Genomic DNA, 18728 nt, shown 5'->3' on the forward strand with positions numbered 1-18728 from the left:
AAGCTGGTGTCCCAAAAAGCCTGAATTTCCAAAAATAATCCGGAACTCCTCACAAACACGTACCGAGCCTCATTGTTTGCAGCCGTGTCCACGCAAACAGCGAAAAGCATGCTGGTGCTCAGCCACAGCTACTAGAAAACTTTGTTGACACGTAACCATGGTTAGCTGTATGGCTAAGCACGAAAGTTGCCTCCAATGCTAGAAGCACCCTTCTTCTCACAGCCATACAGTACTGCGTTAGTTTAGTTGCTCCCAAGTCTCGCTAGAGATATGAGACACCAGCCACATGCCTGCCTTCATATCTGATCTTACTCCTTTTGACGCAAGGTCACTCGACCCAATCCCCCATTTTTTGCTTTTCAAAGCTACTTTGCTCCTGAGAATTTTTCCTCTACAGGAGTCCAGCAAATTGGGGTGTCTTGGTTGCTCTCTAGCGGCGCCCCCGCCTAAGTAGCGCATGCGTCAATGCGAGAAGGTGCGTTTTTGCACCCACAGTATGAGCACCGCTGCCGTTAGTTGCCTTACTTTCTTATGAGAGACGCCCATAGGTGCTTTGCCGCCGGTCACATATTTTGTCATGTGGCGTAGCTCCACTGCTATATAAGAAGGACTTCTCCCGCCCAGTACAAAAAATCCATCTTACTACAAATCGCAATGTCTGACGCCGGAAGAAAACCATTCACTGACAAGGTCTCCGAGACCGTTAAGCCTGACTCTGAGAAGTCTTACCTTGAGAAGGGCAAGGAGGCTGTTACCGACAAGGTTGACGAGTTTGCTGGCAAGAACGTCCCAGACTCCGAGAAGTCTTTCGGTCAGTCTGTTGCTGACCACGCTCACCAGGGTTCTGAGGACGCCAAGAAGGAGGTCAACCAGCAGTCTGGTTCTCTTTCTGAGACTGCTCAGGAGTACTACGAGACCGCTAAGGAGAAGGCTTCCGAGGCTGCCGAGTACGTCTCCAACGTTGTTCAGGGTGCCACCGATGGTGCTCAGAACGCCGCTGACTCTGCTTCCAAGAAATAAGCAGATCGCTGACATACTTTAACATAATTTAATTTACGTCATGAAACAATTGCTAGTTGTAGTTTGTAGTGCCTGTGAGCTGTTGGAGACACATTGGTGATATTCCGTGTCAATTGAAGAGGCGTAGTCACCGATTGAGATATGCGTTTCGAGTAGAATTGTTGTTTAATTTATGGTGATGGTTTCTGTGGTAGGTGATATCAACGTGCCTGGAAATTGCGACAACATATACGCAATTGTATTGTGATGCCCCATCTAGCAAACTTCAAATTCAAGAAACGCATGTGTTTTCGTTCTCATTTATCTAGCTTTTGTGAATCATACTGTTTAAAAAAAAAAAAAAAAAAAAAAAAAAAAAAAAAAAAAAAAAAAACTTGCCTAAAACGGGTTCCATCAACCTGGGGTACCGGCGGCGTACTGTATATCTACATTACAGGAAGCACTCGATGCTCATCTCACTACTAGATCTGACATCCATGGCGAAAGGCAAGACCGCAAAAGATTTTCTCCCTACTGTTGATTCAGAGAGTGATCTGGAGTACAGCGATGCTCCTGCGAGCAAATATCTGATGAAGAGTTCGCTCGACGATGAGGCTGATTTCGAATCCGATGAAGAAGAGGAAAGAGTGTTCCAGACAAAGTCTCTGAGTAAAAAGTTCGAAAATGAAGAAGACGAAGAGCTGGCTGAAGAAGACGAAGAGTCCAATGAGGAACTGTCACGACTGCAAAAGAAAGATGAAACCTCGAGCATGGTATCAGAGCAGAAGAAGAGGTCGAAGAAGCTCAAAAGGCTCACACCTGAACAGCTCGCAAAAGAGCAGAAAAAGATCAAGAAAACCGGCGTTTGCTATCTTTCCAGCATACCCCCCTATATGAAGCCCGTCAAGTTGAGGTCTGTTTTGTCGAGGTTTGGAAAACTAGATAGAATCTTCTTGAAACCCGAGGATGAAGCTTCCTACAAGAAAAGAGTGAAGTATGGTGGAAACAAAAAGAAGAAGTACACAGAAGGATGGGTGGAGTTTGTCAATAAGAAGGATGCCAAGTTGTGTGCTGAAACCATGAACGGTAACATTTTGGGTGGTAAGAAATCATCATACTACCACGACGACATCATGAACATCAAGTACTTGTCAGGCTTTAAGTGGTTTGACTTGACTCAACAAATTGCAAAGGAGAATGAAATTAGACAAGCTAAGTTATCCATGGAGATATCTCAGCAGCAAAAACTCAACAAGACTTTTGTCAACAACGTTGAACGCTCGAAACGTGAGCAGCGTAAGAGGAAAGCCGAAGGCGAACAGGCAGACAAGGAATCATTTCATAGAGAGTTCGATCAGAGGGACATTACGAGTACAAGGCACGATGCAAAGCCTCAGTTCAAGAAAGCTAAGAATAGTGATAATTTGGACAGTGTCCTTTCCAAGGTATTTTAATTATACATATATTACACGCATTAAGAGTCCTCATTCAAGTAGTTCTCGAGAAACTCAACTCTTTTGGCCAACTCTGCCTTGTTGTTGCACCCTAGCTCACGCACGACGATGTTGCTGTTGACGATGACTTCGTTTGGGATGCTCAGTTCAATTAATCTCGTAAGCTTAGTCCATTTCTCTGCTGGCCAGGCAGCATATTCTTTTTTGGATGGTTTCACAATTGAGTTCTTCCCTCCTTTCAGTCGAAGCGATTTGGCATTCATGCGTTTCCTTTTCGCTCCGACAAGCTTACCGTTTCTCGTCGGACTGCGATTTCCCCAAATGGCATTGGCCTCCACTGTTTCAGGGACTGTAAGGCTGGGTACGGTACGGTTCCCCTGATTCTCGATGGAATCGATACTGAACAGCGTAGCACGTAAAGGCGACAGATTTCCCCCTCTTGAGCTCCTGCTGGGAAGAAGTGTGTCAAGTTTTCTCATAGCTTCTTCATTGTCATCTGATGATTCTGACTGTTCGTCGTACTCCACATGATCTTGCTCTTCATCAATTGCATCATCCAGATCTATACTTCTGAGTCTATTCAAGTCCGAGTTCATCAGTCGGAGCATCTGGTCAACCTTGCTCGGCTCGCCGCTATTGTCGCCGTGTATATCTGATGGACTGCTCGACGATGGACGAATTTCATTCCTCAATGGTGAGCCTTTACGAGGTGAGCGTGCTAAAGTCGACTTTAAAGATTCGCTGATTATTGGGGGTTCGTCATCTTTTGCTGCATTAGGCCTCTTGTTGCTGGGTTCGTCATCTTCTGAAGGATCAAACTCATCATCGGATAAATCTTCTTTGTTCTGCAGAATATCAGTAGCTCTTACCTTTTCATTACTCCATTGAAGTCTCGGAATCCTGCCGGGACTTCCACTTAACGCGTGTGGAGTAAACTGGTTATCATCACTGATGAGCTTCTCGTTTACTATAAGTTCATGATCGGTCAACTCAGCAAATTTTGTAGGAGTTTTTTTCTTGATCTGCGAGGGACGGTCACTCAATGGAATTTCTGTCGTGGTAGCTCGTTCGAGTATGCTTCTCGAGGACTCCCGTAGGGCTTGCGGAGTTTGAAGCTGGGTATCATCGAACTCTATATCGCTGTTCTCTGAATCTGATGGTGAAAGCTGTTGCATATTTTTTATTGAAGTTTCATTTGAGTCATGAGATATACTGCTATGAATACCCGTTCGATTGTATGTGTTCATTAACAAACGGTGGTTATCAACGTACTATGATTATTTTAGTATGCGCGGTCTGAAACACCATCCAGAGACGCGATCCTGCTATATACATACACTATCTTTTTTAACCGCTTAGATTAGGTATGCGCGATTAAATCTTTGAGGATGTCTCTTGAAGTGGCTTCTTGATCTGCTTCAGCTAAACTGTAGGTACGCTCATAGTGAATGTAGCTGAACAGGTCAAAAAATCTTCTGAGACTTCCAATATTCTCAATCTTTTGCACTCCATAGAGTGTTGGTCTGTTTGGTATACCTGGCGTTGGATGTGTCACTTGCACAGGAGAGCTCTTGGCAGAAAAGTTCTCTGTCAACTTTGCAAGCAAGTCAATTAGGGCAGTTGGATCGTGTTTAGTAGTGTCCGTTACCACAGCTGGGTTCGTCTCCACAAAAATCCATTCCTTCAAAGTGAACTCATCAAAACCGAATAGGAGCAACTGATCAAGTAGCTTACAGGTACTGAGAACAAGCTGTACCTCTTCTTCACTCATTTGGCTCAAATCCTTTTGGGTTTTTGACAACGTGAATCTCAAAACTTCCACGAGTGCTTGCGTAGTTGGCTCCCATAAAGAGACGAGATGCATTTGGTCGAACTGAAGTGCCACGGCCCTCAACAACAAGAATGCCTCTGATTTGAAAATAGGAGGGCATGAACCATTAATGACCTCAAATAACTTGGTAAGAAGGACATCTAATAGATTAGAAAACTGGTCCTTGGGCAGAGCCATTATCAAGTAAGCGATCCGCTTCAAAATAAAGATCTTGTCTTCAACTTCAGACTTCTCGCTCCAAACAAAAATATTTGCAGCTGTGCTCTTCGTTGGTGGAGATACTCTTGCGATAAGATCACTCATTGCATCTTTCTCGTTCATGACCCAGACGCCGATGAGGTGCTTCCAATCCTCAGCTAAATAATTACCGCCCGTGAAGAATGCATTATCCGCAAAGCAGTCGCTCACGGTGGCCTTCCAGATCTTCGTAGCATGAACAGTTCCTATTAAACCCATCAAGCGAAGCGCTTGCTCAGAACTCTTCAGTTTACCTCTAAGTTGCGGTGCTAATGCGACGTTAACAATCGTATTCACCACCGCAGTAGTTTTATCCGAATCTTGTATAACTTCGTCAACAGACTCAATAAGTTTCGTCAAAGTTTTGAGTAGCAGGTCGCTGGTTCCTATGTTCTGACCTTCAGCTTCTCCGGATTGCCCAATAGTACAAGCAGCGTTGATCATTCTAACGAATAGGTCCGCAAGCTCTCTACTGTATCCCTTCCTCTCATTGGACTTCCTCATACTGGTTTTGGTGGCTAACACCGCAAGGCAGCGTAAAAAGTCGGAAAGCAGATCCTTGAAATGGAAGGCGTGAGCTAGAACATCCTTGAAAAACAGAACTAGTTTGACCCAGACCTCCTCAATTATGTCGCTATCAACTGACTCCAAGTATGGTACCAAAAACTCTGTAAGTTGTTTGGATGTTACAATGGAGTTCATCGATGACTTCTTCGTTTCTTCCAATAATCCAGGATAGCATCTCGTAACGATGGAATTGATAATGTGTGGGAGGGTTATTTGGGGTCTGCCATTATCGAGAACATGAAGAAGCTTAATCTTATTTTGTGCTTCGCTTGATGTTTCGATGATGGTTTCAATAACCTCTTGTCGCTCCAATTCCATCAAAGCTTCTAGGAGCTTGCGTGAGCGAAATCTCAACTTGTTGCTCAAATGAACGGCAGATTTGGCGGATGCAAATTCGGACGTCACAACTTGAGTTCCTTTTTCTCCCCAGTCCCAAATTTCGAACGCCAACTTCGAGGAATCTTGGATTGAGATTATCATCGAATGGATTTTGTTTTGTTCTTCTGTTCGAGAATCTGGAGACTCAATCAGGAAGACGCCCAGTATCATGTTACCAAGAAATCCTGACTCTCCATTCGATGCAGCGACCTTCGCATTAGACCTAAGGTTAGATGTTAAAAGATATGAATGGCTGATAGAAAGCATATCTTCAAGACCTGAAAGTAAAATTGAGAAGGATGATTCAAGATTGGTAAAATCGTTTGCTTTCTTGAAAGCCTTAACGTACTCGAGGTATTCTCTGATTTTTGTGTTGATGCCGTCATTCAATGTCAAAATCACACTAAACACGGATTCGTTAAACGAGTAAAGAGCACGGGTGAGCAATGCAAACCACTTCTCGAGCAAGATGGAGGACAGGCATTTCTTTATACCTTCAATTATGAATGACACGAGTATCGGATCCTTCGAATCAGATGCTGTATGCAACAAACTCAAGTCAACATTCATTGACTTGGTCAAATCCAAGAAATGCATAATTATGTTGATGTATTCGGCCTCGATGATTTCTAGTTCAAATGGTACGTTCTCGATTTCTTGAAGATATCCTAAGCAGTACTGAACTAACTTGAGAAAATGAACTTCAAAATCGGCCTCCGAGCCAATAACGAGGTCAGCAAAAAGCTCAAGTGCTGCTGTGACACCAAAGGCATAATGCTCTAGAGAGGTTTTATCCTTGAGGATATCGGGACTCAATTTCAAGTTCAAGAACTTGTGAAGAATAGCGCAAACCAAAGACTTGTAGTTCGAAACCTCCCAGCCATTTGCTTTCAACGCGGCAAAGATCTCTGTTGTCTCCGAAACAATAAATTCATGGTTGAAAGCTTCCTTGAGTAGCTTTTCATTACTGTGTATGACTTTGTGTATAGTTCGAATGTTGTAAGTGAAAAGCTTGATGTCATCATGCAAATTAACCTCATGAGTCTCATCGCTTATGAAGTCGAATGAAAGAAGTGTGCTCGTAAGAAGCTTCAAAAAGCGGCCAGCACTACCGTCTCTTATAATATTGCGAACAAGTCTCTGAGCCGCCATAACGCTTGCCGGGTCTGATTCAAGAAGGTCATCCAAAATAAGGTGCAATGGGCCGGCCAAAAGAGACTCAGCAGTACTGAGATCTGCAGAGTGAATCCAAAGCTTGTAAAATGCGTTTGCTTTGGTCTCTTTAGGTGTGCGAATAAGCATCTCTATCAAGCCTGCCTCTATCTCATGAGTGGTGAAACTGAGTTCCAAATCGAAAATGATTTTGACGGCCTCAACCTCATTGTTGGCGGGATATGGACTTATGAGTGCGTACCACAAATTAGAAAGAATAACCTTCAATACCTTGTTCCTTTGATAAGTATTGGACGTTTTGACGAGGTAGCGAGTGAATTTGACAGCTCCCATCACCAAACTCAAGGTTTTCTGATTATTTATCTCGTCTGGGCTAAAATTGTAAGGCTCTAATTTAAGGACTGTGTCTAATATTACCTTGTCAGAAAATTCGAATTCCTCGGAGTCCGCTGTAGGTATGGTAAAAAGAAAGGTGCATAGGATCGATGAGACCTTGTCGTTTATGTCGATTTGAGTAACACTTTGCGCATACCAGTCTTTCAATGAATCAAGTAGCATGAACGACATCTCTGCACCCTCTATTGGCAATATGCTTGTTTCGTTATCATTAAGATCCTCGTAGTATTTCTCGACAGATCTCAAGAGCAGATTATCGCTTTTCCCCTCAACTCTCTTCACAGGTGCAAATAAGCGTGGTTGGGCAAGACTCAGAAGGAGATCAAGCGTCTCAACAGACTTCTCTGATATTTCGCAATTCTTAAGCAAGCATAGCATTGCCAAGGGAATATGCGTGGCAAGTTCTTGATCATGGAAGTCAAAATTTTTAAGCAAAAAGCATAGCATCTCGTAGTTTGTTGCTGATTCGCTCAAAATCAAACTGCAAATAATGTATTCCCAAATGAAACTGGCCTCGACGGCATCAAAAAAAAGTTTGGTGTTTGAAAGAATCTCGTCACTTCCTTGACTGCTCTGTTTCACAGAAAGACAGCAAGACTCCAAGATCAGCGTGAAAAATCTGGGTGCCACCAATTGACTGATCTCCCATCTGTCCAACATGAACGACAATGCAATCTTGAGTCCCTTCACCTTCTCGGTATGGTCCTCAGAATTAACCAATTTGAGTACACCCTCCGATAATATAGGCAATGCATTATCAGCAAAGTATCTCACATGCACGTCTCCGTCGCCCAGGTCCTCAGCAGATTCGGGCCCCACGAGCCAGTTCCACAATCGACGATTCAAACTCATGTCTTTTCTGAGAGTAACGCTGCAACAAGCCATGATCAAAAGCTCCTTATCGGCAGAAGCGAGTTCATGTTGAAAGACATCACTTGAAAGTGGAAGGTGGGACAATAAGAGATCAAAAAAGCCACGAATGACTATAATGTCGTTAGCCAGATTGAAGCTGGTTCTTGTGTCGATAGCTGCGGCAAATGCACGAACTAAAAGACCCGGCTCTGGCCTTAAACATGCTGTTGCCTCAGCCGAAAGTTTCAGACCAGACTCGTCCTTTAGCAGTTTGAAGGACGGTAGACGAGAATTGCACCAATTGAGTGCACCCAATCTTCTTTCGGGGCTGCTAGTGATACAAAGGAAGAGTGTTTGCCAAAACAAGGAGTTATCGTTCATGGCTGCCTTGAACGACTCCATGAGGGCAAAAGCATCTTTGTAAACCTCAGAGTTTTCATCGTCGAGTACTGCAAGGAGAGACAACAAGATCGGTTTGACGACGGCTTTGATTGTGCTCTGGTTGAGTTTCTGAATGATGTGTTTCCTGTAGATATCAAGCACTTGAGGCTTCAATTGCATGGAGGCGTATGAAATGATGGGTACAAACCCTGGAAGCCATTCATTGATGTGAGCATCAAATGAGTTCTTCGTGAGAGCGGTAAAGATAGACTCATATATGCTCAATGCCTTCTGATGAACACCATTAGGTAGACTTGGAGAAAGGCAAAGCGCCAATTTTCTCGACACCTCATCGCTCAACGGGATCCAATCGAAAGACTGGGGCTCGACATTTTCATCACCGATCTGCAATGCTTTCTGTAATCGAGAAAGAAAGGCAATATAGTCTGCCCACTCTTGAAGAGTCTCGAATGTAGCCAAGGCCTTTTCGACATTCAGAAGGTAGCGCTTGTCCTTTGAAGAAAGATCCAGTTTAGCCACGTTTCTCGACCCAAATCCGGGAATCGCCCGAAGTGCTTCCATTTCGGTTTAAATGTGTCAATAATTGTTGGAGTTGAGAACAGAAGGAGTAATCGGGACAATATGGTCCAAGTATACGGTTTCGCGCGTGCAGGTTACGCTGGTCAGAGATCAAGATATACTAAAATAGGGAACTCTATTCTTATTTATCCAAAATCAGAGAGAGGAATTTGATAACGTCGACCAATTCCTCGTCATTGGCACTGTGTGCCACTCCACCATAGGTCTTGAAAGTCCAGTCCTTAAAGCCAGCCTCTCTGTAGAACTTGCTGGTATCCTCACCAAACGAGTGCTGAACAATAGGGTCAACGTCACCATGGCCCTGGAAAACGGGTGTTTCGAAGTTGGCATTCTGAATCTTGCTTTTCAACGCGTCAGAGACAGGGCAGAAACCAGAAAGTGCTACAGCACCGCCGATCTTCTCCTCGAGAAGAGAGAGTGTGGCAATAGAGATGGCTGCACCCTGAGAGAAGCCTCCGATAACAATCTTAGAGAGCGGGATGTTGTGCTTCTCGTGCTGCTCCTTGATCAAGGACTTTAGAAGGTCGCAGGTCTTGAAGAAACCGTCGACGTCTTGTTTTGCCTTGGGGTTACCAAATTCATAAATGTCAAACCATCCGGGCATTCTCATGCCTCCATTGACAGTGATTGGGATGCTTGGAGCATTAGGGAAGATGAAGTTGGTCTCAGCCTGCGACTTGAGAATACCGGTCTGACTGATCACTTGAGGAAACCACGACCATCCTTCGCCAGTGTCACCAAGACCATGTAGGAAGATAACGGCATTTTTGGCCGTCTTGGTGGCTGGAATTCGAACAGCTGATACAGACATTGGAAAGAACTAGTAGATGCCACTGGCGAGTTAGCATCCTGCGACTTGTGCAGGTCTGGCTGTGGAACCCTCCAGGCCATGAGGAGGGAAGTACCAATATGCATGTCATTAGTGTTGAATGGGGCCTGGTTTATCTCGCTTACTTCCGATCAGCTAAAATACTTTTGAAGTGGCTGACCTGAAACGTTCCTCGGCAATAACGTTGAGTGATGAATGGGTGCAAATTAGCCGGCCACTAACTTGGCCTTCTTCTTATCTTCCGTGCTCTCCTCGCCTTCAGGCTTTCTCTTCAATGCTGCCACTTCAAGGTCTCTCATGTTTTGTTTTTTTCCGTCCACAGTACGGAAATATGGCTGGCATCTCCAATATGGCACCTTCTTGTAGTGACCGCCCAGGATTCTGTGGGCCCGTCAACGATCTTATCCACCTCTTCTATGTCCTCTTTTTCGTAAATCTTCTTTACAATATCCTCAACTTGTTGCACGATTTTTTCCCATTCTTCGAATGGAGCGTTCACGCTGGTCTTACCGATTGTGGGTCTCAACTCTTTGTGCACATTGAGGAACTCATACATGAGTTTGAAAAAGTGGGACTTCATGCATACTCGGGAGGCCTCTCCAGGACATGTTTTGACTATCTCAAAGTACTCCCGCAAAAGCTTATCGACTCGGGGAAACTGCTTCTCCTTATCGTCATCCTTCGTCCAGAATACGCCAGGATTGTACAAGTTTCCCTCGGCAGACATCACAGCATCACAGTTCACCTTTTCAGTGCATCTCTCCAAATCTGCAGGGTATAAGATATTACCATTAGCGAAGAACACTTGGTCTTGGGGTAGGTTGTCTCTGAGATAGCGCAAAATGTCCCAGTTAGCCAAACCAGTTTTCTGGCCCTTCATATCTCTCGTACGGCCATGAATTGTGATAAACTGAGCACCGGCTGAGAGCACCATCTTTGCGTACTCAAGACTCTTCTTCCAGTCATCGTAGACTCTGATCTTGGCGGTCACAGGGCACTTGAGGTTCTTGTGAAGTTTGTTGATCAACTTGTAGACCAAGTCCCAGTCATCCATGAGAAAAGCACCGTAGTTTCCTTTACGAGCAATGCCTTGAGGGCATCCCAAGTTAAGGTCCACAGCGTCACATTGGTTCTCCACAAGTTGGGCAGCCTGGAGAAGGTACTCGGGGTCATTTGCACAAAACTGCACGATCAAAGGTCTATCTTTCTCCGCATCGCCATCCATTTCACAGAACATTTTATTTCTGTATTTTTCGTCTGTTGCAAAAAGTCTGGCGTGAAACATGGGGGTGTAGCATAGATCGGCACCATATCTTCTGGAGAGGATTCTCCACGCTAATTCTGAATGGTCGACCATAGGTGCCACGATAGTCTTTGGGCTACCTATCTTCTCGTAAAGCTGACGGCCTGTCTGCTCGTCTGCGGTCATGTCTATAATCTATTCGGGATCTGTGAGGTTGTGGTGATAATGCTCATCTCTTTTTTTGATGCGCATACTTACGCCAAATCGTGAGTAGTATCAAGCGACAAAAAGAAACAAAAAGAGTTAAAGTTTGAGCTTTTAGCATTATGCCTTTGATACTGAGCCTGAGTTGGCTTCAAGACAATCTTCATAATATCTTCTCATCGTTCTCATCGTGACCTACTACTGTGAGCGTTTTGCAGCCATTCTTGATCTAAGCGCGAGGAGATTCTAGCATCTATTCGTCAATTAAATAAATAAATAAATAAATAAATAAATAAATAAATAAATAAATAAATAAATAAATAAATAAATAAATAAATAAATAAATATTGAAGCGGCTATTTCTTAATGTGAATAGCCACATTTTTAAACGCCTCTGCAAATCCCATGGCCAAAGGCCAAAGAGGTGCATCGGCTAATATACGAACACCAAGCCCGAGCGCATGAACGGATAGCTTACACTTTCCGATCGCCTTGTCAAAAGAAGCATCCTCACTTTTGTTGGCATGAGACTTAACTTTCTCGATGTTTGTCCTGAACATGGGGCTCAAAACAAAATCGAAAACTCCCTGTGACAGCTTGCGCAAGAACTCAGAATACGAGTTTGAATCCTCATTTGGCGAAAGGGTGGTCTCCACATCAGTGAGAAGAGCCTCCACCTCAAGCCAGAACACTCTATCTTGAACACTCAATGCTCCACTTGTCTCCATAGCTTGCAATGCCTTCTGTAGAACCAAGATGGCGGCAAAAATGCAAGTGACAAAAAAGACTGGAGTCCGAACTGACACCTGCTTCGAGTCATTAATCAGTTCGATGTTATGCGTCCAAATCTTCAAAACTTCAATCGCATGCTGTGCGGCAGCCTTCAAGGCTTCCACATCGTTTTCGAAATCGTTGAGAAGCGTGGACATCTGGCCCCAGTCCTTGTAGAGAACTTTTTCTGTCACAGGCGTGATGTTGACACATAATCTCATCTTCGCAAGATGAAGAAGTGGCAAAATCATTTGAAGATCCTTGTGAAGGTTGAGGATCTGAGCATTGTGTTTGTTCACCTTGAAAAATCCACCATTTTTAGCGAAAAGTACCTCCCAGGAGCTAATAAGACCCTCAAGCATGGGCTTGCTTTGAGTTCTCCACTTAAACAGACTAAATTTGCCTTCATACTTCTTCCACTCCATTGAGATTGTTTCATGAATGTACATCAAAAGCACCAATAGCGTATTGAATGGCAAGTCCAGGTCAAGAGGGCAGTAGCTCTTGAGCTGTTCAAATAGTTCACCAAGACTGTCGTTGTTGGATATTCTCACAAGATTTTTGTTTTCAGATTTCCTGTACTGATAGTACCAATCACGAGAGTTGTCGGCGGTATAAAGCTTTTCATCAAGACAAGGAGTTCCACTCAAGATCTCTGAACCACTCATCGGCATGGACGAGCCCAAAAGACACGAGCGCACAACCTCTAGCTCGTAAAAGCAAAGAATTGTCCGGATCCTCGTTTGTGCCATGATGAAATAATCGTAGTTGTTCTGTATTATACCGAGTTCAGCCTCGTTTTTAATTGCCGGAGGAGGAACTAAGAATTGATCAAGTGGTCTGTGAAAGTTGGTGGATCTGATCAAACCGACCATGGAGTTCATTTGTTTCGTAGTGATCTCCAACATGTTTGGTTCATTGAGGAACATTGAAATAAATATGTGTAGGACGAGAGACTGATGAGCCATCAAGGGAACCTTTCTCTGATTGAGTTTGTCAGCAGTGACCTCTTTCTCGAAGAAGTTATGGATATGAAACTTTGACAAATTAAAAAGAAGCAATGTGTTGGAGTCATGATAGGAGTAAAGGGCGCCAATGGCACACATTGAGAGAATCAATGGAATGTTCTCAAAGTTGTCCACCATTGGGTTTCTCAAGGAGGGCATGTGGATGAATGGGAAGTAGATGTTGAACTCGCTTTCGTATAAGGACATATACGAGTTCAAGTCTTCCAAAGGTGGGAATTGTGAGTCAGTCATGTTGCTGATCAAAATGATTCTGTTTCTAAGCTCTTTCGTCACACAACTTGGCTGATGGCCGTCACCAATAGTGAATTGCACTTTAGAGGACTGTCTTGATAGTGGCTGGCTTGGACGTCTTCCAGCCTCATTTAAGGCATCGGCTGTGTTAACAAGACTTCTCTGCTTGACCAAGTCTTCCTGTCTGTGTTTAAAAAGCGTGAGAACCTCATCAGGCAGACGATCGCTATTGAGATAGGGCATACCCATGAATCCAGTATCATGCGATGCTTTAGGAAACTCATTAGCAACAGGAACTGCCATGATTTCGTTAACCCATTCAAGATTTTCAGTGTCATTCACAAAGCCAAATTTTGCCCTTTTGAAGTCCTTGTCCAACGAAGCCGACGACAGTTTGTGCTTTTTAATCAGAGGTTGACGGGAAGATCTGGTCTTTGACTTCTCAGAACTAACTGAAGAAACGTCGACGTCATTACTGTTCATTTGAGCAGCCAAAGTCTGCGTGGGTACATCGGCCGTGGTTTGGTTCTGGGTATCCTGGTCAGCTTCTGTACCCTCGACACCTAGAAAATCCTGTTGATTGTCCAAAGTGGCGGGAAGCCCAAGGTTCAACAAAGCGTTGTCCTTGATGTAGTGAGGGTGGCTGGGGCTGTTGAACTGGTGGATTTGACTCGAGTAGAAAGACATGTCAAGCATGTCAGTATTGCCGGCCAATTGCGACTCTGATGGAATAGTGTTCAAGCGAGATTGAAAGCCTTGACGGCCTGCCGAAGGCTGGTTGGAAGAGGTGCTGTTGTTTCTAGATGGAAATGAGTGCAGCGGCATACTCAAATCGTCAGCTAGGTCCATGAATTCACCCTTTTCACTGTTGTCACCACCGTACCAGTCTGCCAAATTGCCGAAATCGGCAGTAGAAAGACCCTTGGAGTCCATTTCAGCAACGGTATGCTGTGGGGTGGAGAATCCCACTTGTTGAGGAACATCGGGAATTTGGTGGCTCTGAATGGCTAAAGCATCTTTCAAGTTTGTGTATGAGGCACCACTTACAGCGGAAAAGGAAGTGTGTCTATACTGCAGCTGATGCTGCTGTTCCAAGTGCTGAAGATGGCCAAACTGCTTGTAGCTCATCTTGGCCACGTCATCCGCACCCCAGTTCATCGTTGCCTTCTTATCTTTGAGGTCAGGAGAATCACCTGTCACAGGCGAAGGTTGCTGTGTGATGTTTGGATGTGCTGGATCGACAGCGTGAGAGGCCCTTCTGAGCTGAAGCTGGGTGGTGGTTCCCAAGTTAGCCAACGGAGTATTGAGGCTCAGATTGGTGTTGGGAGATGGCATGTTGTGCTTGCCGCTATTATCATAGTTGCCGTAAGCAAACAGCGCAGATCTAAACTGCACGTTGTTAGCAGGAGATGGTGATGCTCCAATGTTTCTGGCGGGAGACAGAGCGGCAGAAGCAAGGATTCCCGAGGGAGACAGAGCTCTGCTATCAGGTAAAGGTGCTTTGGCGTGGGTGTTGTTCTGAAGCACGATGATGTGGTCGTTTGAAGGAGTGGAAGACGCCGACTCGGGCTGACCAATCAAGGAGCTCGAAGCTGTCGTAGGGACGTTTGGAAGCAGGCCTCTTCTGGAGACCTGCGAGTGGAGCTTCTGTTGATGGCGAAGAACCAAGTCTCTTCTGGCAAAACAACGTCCACAAGCAGCACACTGGAAGGGCTTCTCGTTGGTATGGGATCTCTCGTGCCTTTTCAAATGCTCTAAACGAGCAAACCCTCGAGTACAAATCTGGCACACATGGGGCCGGGGCTTGTCTGTTCTGATTTGGAGGGACTTTTTCGGGATAGGCTGAGTGGGCCCACTGTATGAAGAAACCGACGACGTACGACTTTTTGAAGGCGAATTTGCAATCATCGGTCTAGCGGATTATTATGAAGGTGCCTTTCTTGGGCTCCTGGCGGTAACTGGCTCTAGTAGAAGTTCACTGATTCAAACCCCAGTCCGACGAGGTGACAACGACCAAGACAATGGTGGGTGAAAATGGAGGGAGCTAGCGACAAAAAAAAAAAAAAAAGCGCTCGTGAATGTATTTGGTAGCGAAATAAAACAGAAATAGTGGTTCCTCGACACCCTGAGCTTGCGAGGGTTTTTTGGACTTTTTTCTGGCAGTCCTATGTTTAGCGAAATCCCCAGATTTTATTCTTTTTTTTTGGGCCGGTTTGGCGTCAGTGCGAAGGAACAAGTGCGGAAGCGTAATTGGGTGTAACACCCGTGCACCACGCTCGCAGAACAGGGCCAATCATCTCGGACTTGTTTTGGAAAGTGTGCAGGCTCCGAGCCTCACCGACCATAAGACAGCATAAATCTTGCCACCTTTCGATAATTTTAATGTACGGAGTTGACACTTCTCGGCCGGCTCTACAAAACTACGATACAGTTGAATACGAGAAAATTTGAGCCACTCCCTCGTGCAGGGCACCGACGCAGCCGATGCGCCTCGATGGACGTCCTTCCTGTAGTCAAATCCGGGGTAACAGGTGGCTAGCAACATTTTTCGCCAAGCAGCGTGACTCGAGACCACCAACGGGTGTTCGCTGGAGTTCCACGGAGAGGCCACCTGTTACATCCGAAATATCCAAAATCTCGCCCTGAGGCTTCTCCTGCTTCGATCCCCATGGGGGTCCGCGAAATACGAGGATGACTAAAAAACGGCAATCAGCCCACCGAGATTCCGTCGCCGCCGTTGCCCATCCACGCCTTAAATGCACCAAGCCATGACTAGCCGTCTTTGTTACCAATAAACTCTGGAAAACCCGAACGGGCCGATTGTATGCCTCCCTAGTCTCAATGCAGAAATTGGGCCAGGTTTGCAACCGCGCTGTCTTACCGCAACCCCCAGACTCCCATGTACAGTTACTAATTTTTGCACCCACTGCTGCCGCCTCCCTATCCTTGCGCCCAGGAATGGTAAGGCCAACTTTTGCAAAATGCCGGTTCCGCCGCTCATTGTACCCCAGATTGTCCTGCCTGTGGCCATTGTTCTTTTGGCGGCCGGCTTCGGACCTGTCTCCGTGCCGTCGTGCCGCCCTGCCGATCTGATCACCTAGTTTCTGTTTCGTTTGAGGTGCACACTCGAAGCTTCTTTTTTTTTTAACTGCTGCTTTTTCTCACCTTTGGTTTTCCGATAAGCCAGGTGTGCGTCAAGGGCTTTTATTTTTCAATTTCAGGCGGCTGCGAACTTGTTTTTTTCCTCAGGCAAGCCCAAATCCGCATAAATGTATAGTCCACGCCTGATTGTCTTAAACTTTTTCTAAAACAGATCAATGCTGTTGTTTCTTCAATTCAGCATTCCCACGCCATAACGTGTTGTCAGGTGCTACCTGCACTGCCTGCAACAGCCCTGAAACGGCACCTGAAACGGATTCGCAGCCTCTTTTGGCCTATTCAGGGGTGCCCATTCTCTTTCTGGTAAAAGCCTCCTCCACTCTATGATCTCAGTGTGCTCCAACCTTCACTTGCCTAATAGCCTCTCAGGGTCCCGCCTGTAACCCATTTTTCATTTTTTATGTCCTTTCCAAAGCTTGTCTGACGTAGCGTGTCGGGCTCCAAGTCTTGGCTGGCTCGTGGAAATGCCATTGTTGTTGGTTGGCACGGCACCTCTGATAGGGTCGTTCGATCTATACAATTTTAGAGCAAAGCCACATGCTTCGTTCTTCCTTTCTGGGAAAAACTCATGGCTGTGAACACTCAGATCTGCCCCTATTTTCTTTTGTTAAATCTACCGTGGCCAAGACACTATGGTGGATGTTTTCCATTCTCTTCCGGTTTGTTGGGCCTCGAAACACAAAACATCTCCCAGGGCTCGTACACAAAGCTTGCTCTGCGGCCTTATTCTTGATCGAAGCGCTCGAGGCACGCGCCTTGAGCCCGCCTGGTTCAATAAGCTGTTTTCCCTCTTTTAGTCAAGACATTCATTATCTGTATTGGGTGGCTTTTTTGCTCTCTCTTTGATCGGTTGTGCATCAAGAGAATACCAGAGAAATTTGCTTCCTTCTAGCTAAAACGCAAATTTTTGAGATATAAAATAATCTTACAATTCAGCTTCTAAATGGTCTTATTGAGCTAGGCACATTTTCAGTTGACGCATTGAGGGGCTCCGCCGCCATGCTTGGCCACTAATGTTCAACTTTGCGCCAAAAGAACATTTTTTTGCACTTTGCGCTTGAAATGGTATGTACTGCATATAGATAGATTTGTGCTCTTATATTACCGGACCCACGTAGGTATATCACAAGGGGCACGTGGTCTAGTGGTATGATTCTCGCTTAGGGTGCGGGCGGTCCTGGGTTCGATTCCCAGCTTGCCCCTTCTTTTTTTGCAACCAAGGAAAAATTGGACTCATTCGAATGCCACATTCATCCTATTCATGAATCGTTCTTTTTTATTCCATAAATAGCGGCTTCGTTCGTATATACATGTCTATGGAAGCCCCGCATGACCCATATCATTCCTCCTTCTTCGTTTCAGCGTACGCTCTCGCTGCTTTCAAGATATCTTTCTTGATCTTGTAGCCGTGTTCATCAGCATTTGGAAATACCCCCTCCGATACATCCGCCCTGTATTGCGAGACAGCCTCGGTAGCGTTTTCAAAAAAGCTCATGTACAGCTTGACAAACTTCGCAAGCTTGTACTTCTCTGGATCGTTCATCTGAAGCATATCGGCAAGTACCAAAACCTGGCCTGAAACATGTGGACCGGCACCAATGCCAACCGTGGGTATCTTCACTGTCTGTGTGACCACCTCGGCCAACTTGCTTGGAATACATTCCAAGATCATCGAAAACGCTCCAGCTTCTTGTAACGCCAAAGCATCGTCAATTAACTTTCGGGCGCCTTCAACGCTGTTTCCTTGCAATTTGTAACCACCTAATGTGTGATGCTTCTGAGGGGTTAAGCCAATGTGTCCCATGACAGGCACACCAGCGGTCACAATTGACTTTATGGTGTCGGCCATTTCCTGACCGCCTTCAAGCTTGACAGCCTGTGCCTTTCCATGCTTCACTATTTTGATAGCAGTCTCAACCGCCTGTTTTGTAGATGTCTCGTAAGTACCAAAAGGCATGTCTGCCACTATAAACGAGGAGGCATTACCCCGGTTAACTGCTCGTATATGGTACAACATCTCCTCAAGCTCAATCTCGTTCGTATCAGGGTACCCAAGGGCAACCATGGCCAAAGAGTCACCCACCAAAGCAACGTCAGCTTGACTCTTTTCGACAATCTGGCCTGTGAGGAAGTCCCATGCTGTTACAACGCTGATAGGAGCCTTGGCCTCGTATTGACTTCTTAGATCTGTAAGCGTTTTGCGTGGGGCAGCCACGTATGACGACCGGTACGTCGGCGACATAGAAAATCGGCGAGCCGCCTGAACGGTTCTTCTCAAGAACATGGATTTAAAGAAGAGTCGGTACTTTCAAGCCGAGCATACTACAGTTTTTCACTGCGCGAGGTGTCCCACGGAGATACACCTTGGCAAATGTTGATGAAGAACAAAAATCAA

At 45.3% G+C, this 18728-nt stretch overlaps 7 protein-coding genes and 1 non-coding gene across 8 annotated transcripts; 3 read left to right on the forward strand and 5 right to left on the reverse strand. All coding sequences in view use genetic code 12, as the record gives it.

Moving 5' to 3' along the window:
• Window positions 1–654: 654 nt before the first annotated feature.
• CXQ87_000375 (lipid-binding protein) lies at window positions 655–1020 on the forward strand (the record flags this gene model as incomplete). The annotated part of the gene is made up of 1 exon (XM_025478956.1): window positions 655–1020. The coding sequence occupies one exon, from the start codon at window positions 655–657 to the stop codon at window positions 1018–1020; it is 366 nt and encodes a 121-aa protein (XP_025338429.1).
• A 476-nt stretch (window positions 1021–1496) lies between these two features.
• On the forward strand, window positions 1497–2453 carry CXQ87_000376 (RNA-binding ATPase activator; the record flags this gene model as incomplete). The annotated part of the gene is made up of 1 exon (XM_025478957.1): window positions 1497–2453. The coding sequence occupies one exon, from the start codon at window positions 1497–1499 to the stop codon at window positions 2451–2453; it is 957 nt and encodes a 318-aa protein (XP_025338430.1).
• Window positions 2454–2473: 20 nt separating this feature from the next.
• CXQ87_000377 (dopey family protein) lies at window positions 2474–8850 on the reverse strand (the record flags this gene model as incomplete). Its single annotated transcript, XM_025478958.1, has 2 exons — window positions 2474–3606; window positions 3891–8850. 2 exons carry the CDS (start codon window positions 8848–8850, stop codon window positions 2474–2476), a joined length of 6093 nt encoding a protein of 2030 aa, XP_025338431.1.
• Window positions 8851–8989: 139 nt separating this feature from the next.
• Window positions 8990–9679, reverse strand: CXQ87_000378 (palmitoyl-(protein) hydrolase; the record flags this gene model as incomplete). Its single annotated transcript, XM_025478959.1, has 1 exon — window positions 8990–9679. The coding sequence occupies one exon, from the start codon at window positions 9677–9679 to the stop codon at window positions 8990–8992; it is 690 nt and encodes a 229-aa protein (XP_025338432.1).
• A 224-nt stretch (window positions 9680–9903) lies between these two features.
• On the reverse strand, window positions 9904–11126 carry CXQ87_000379 (tRNA dihydrouridine synthase; the record flags this gene model as incomplete). Its single annotated transcript, XM_025478960.1, has 2 exons — window positions 9904–9991; window positions 10054–11126. The coding sequence occupies 2 exons, from the start codon at window positions 11124–11126 to the stop codon at window positions 9904–9906; spliced, it is 1161 nt and encodes a 386-aa protein (XP_025338433.1).
• A 374-nt stretch (window positions 11127–11500) lies between these two features.
• On the reverse strand, window positions 11501–15082 carry CXQ87_000380 (uncharacterized protein; the record flags this gene model as incomplete). Its single annotated transcript, XM_025478961.1, has 1 exon — window positions 11501–15082. The coding sequence occupies one exon, from the start codon at window positions 15080–15082 to the stop codon at window positions 11501–11503; it is 3582 nt and encodes a 1193-aa protein (XP_025338434.1).
• Window positions 15083–17463: 2381 nt separating this feature from the next.
• On the forward strand, window positions 17464–17535 carry CXQ87_000381. The gene has a single exon. It is a non-coding gene; the product is annotated as a tRNA-Pro (tRNA).
• A 137-nt stretch (window positions 17536–17672) lies between these two features.
• CXQ87_000382 (3-methyl-2-oxobutanoate hydroxymethyltransferase) lies at window positions 17673–18575 on the reverse strand (the record flags this gene model as incomplete). Its single annotated transcript, XM_025478962.1, has 1 exon — window positions 17673–18575. One exon carries the CDS (start codon window positions 18573–18575, stop codon window positions 17673–17675), a length of 903 nt encoding a protein of 300 aa, XP_025338435.1.
• Between the last annotated feature and the right edge of the window lie 153 nt (window positions 18576–18728).

The sequence above is a fragment of the Candidozyma duobushaemuli genome, assembly GCF_002926085.2.
Source record: "Candidozyma duobushaemuli strain B09383 chromosome Unknown A_B09383, whole genome shotgun sequence".
Classification (NCBI taxonomy): Eukaryota; Fungi; Ascomycota; class Pichiomycetes; order Serinales; family Metschnikowiaceae; genus Candidozyma; species Candidozyma duobushaemuli.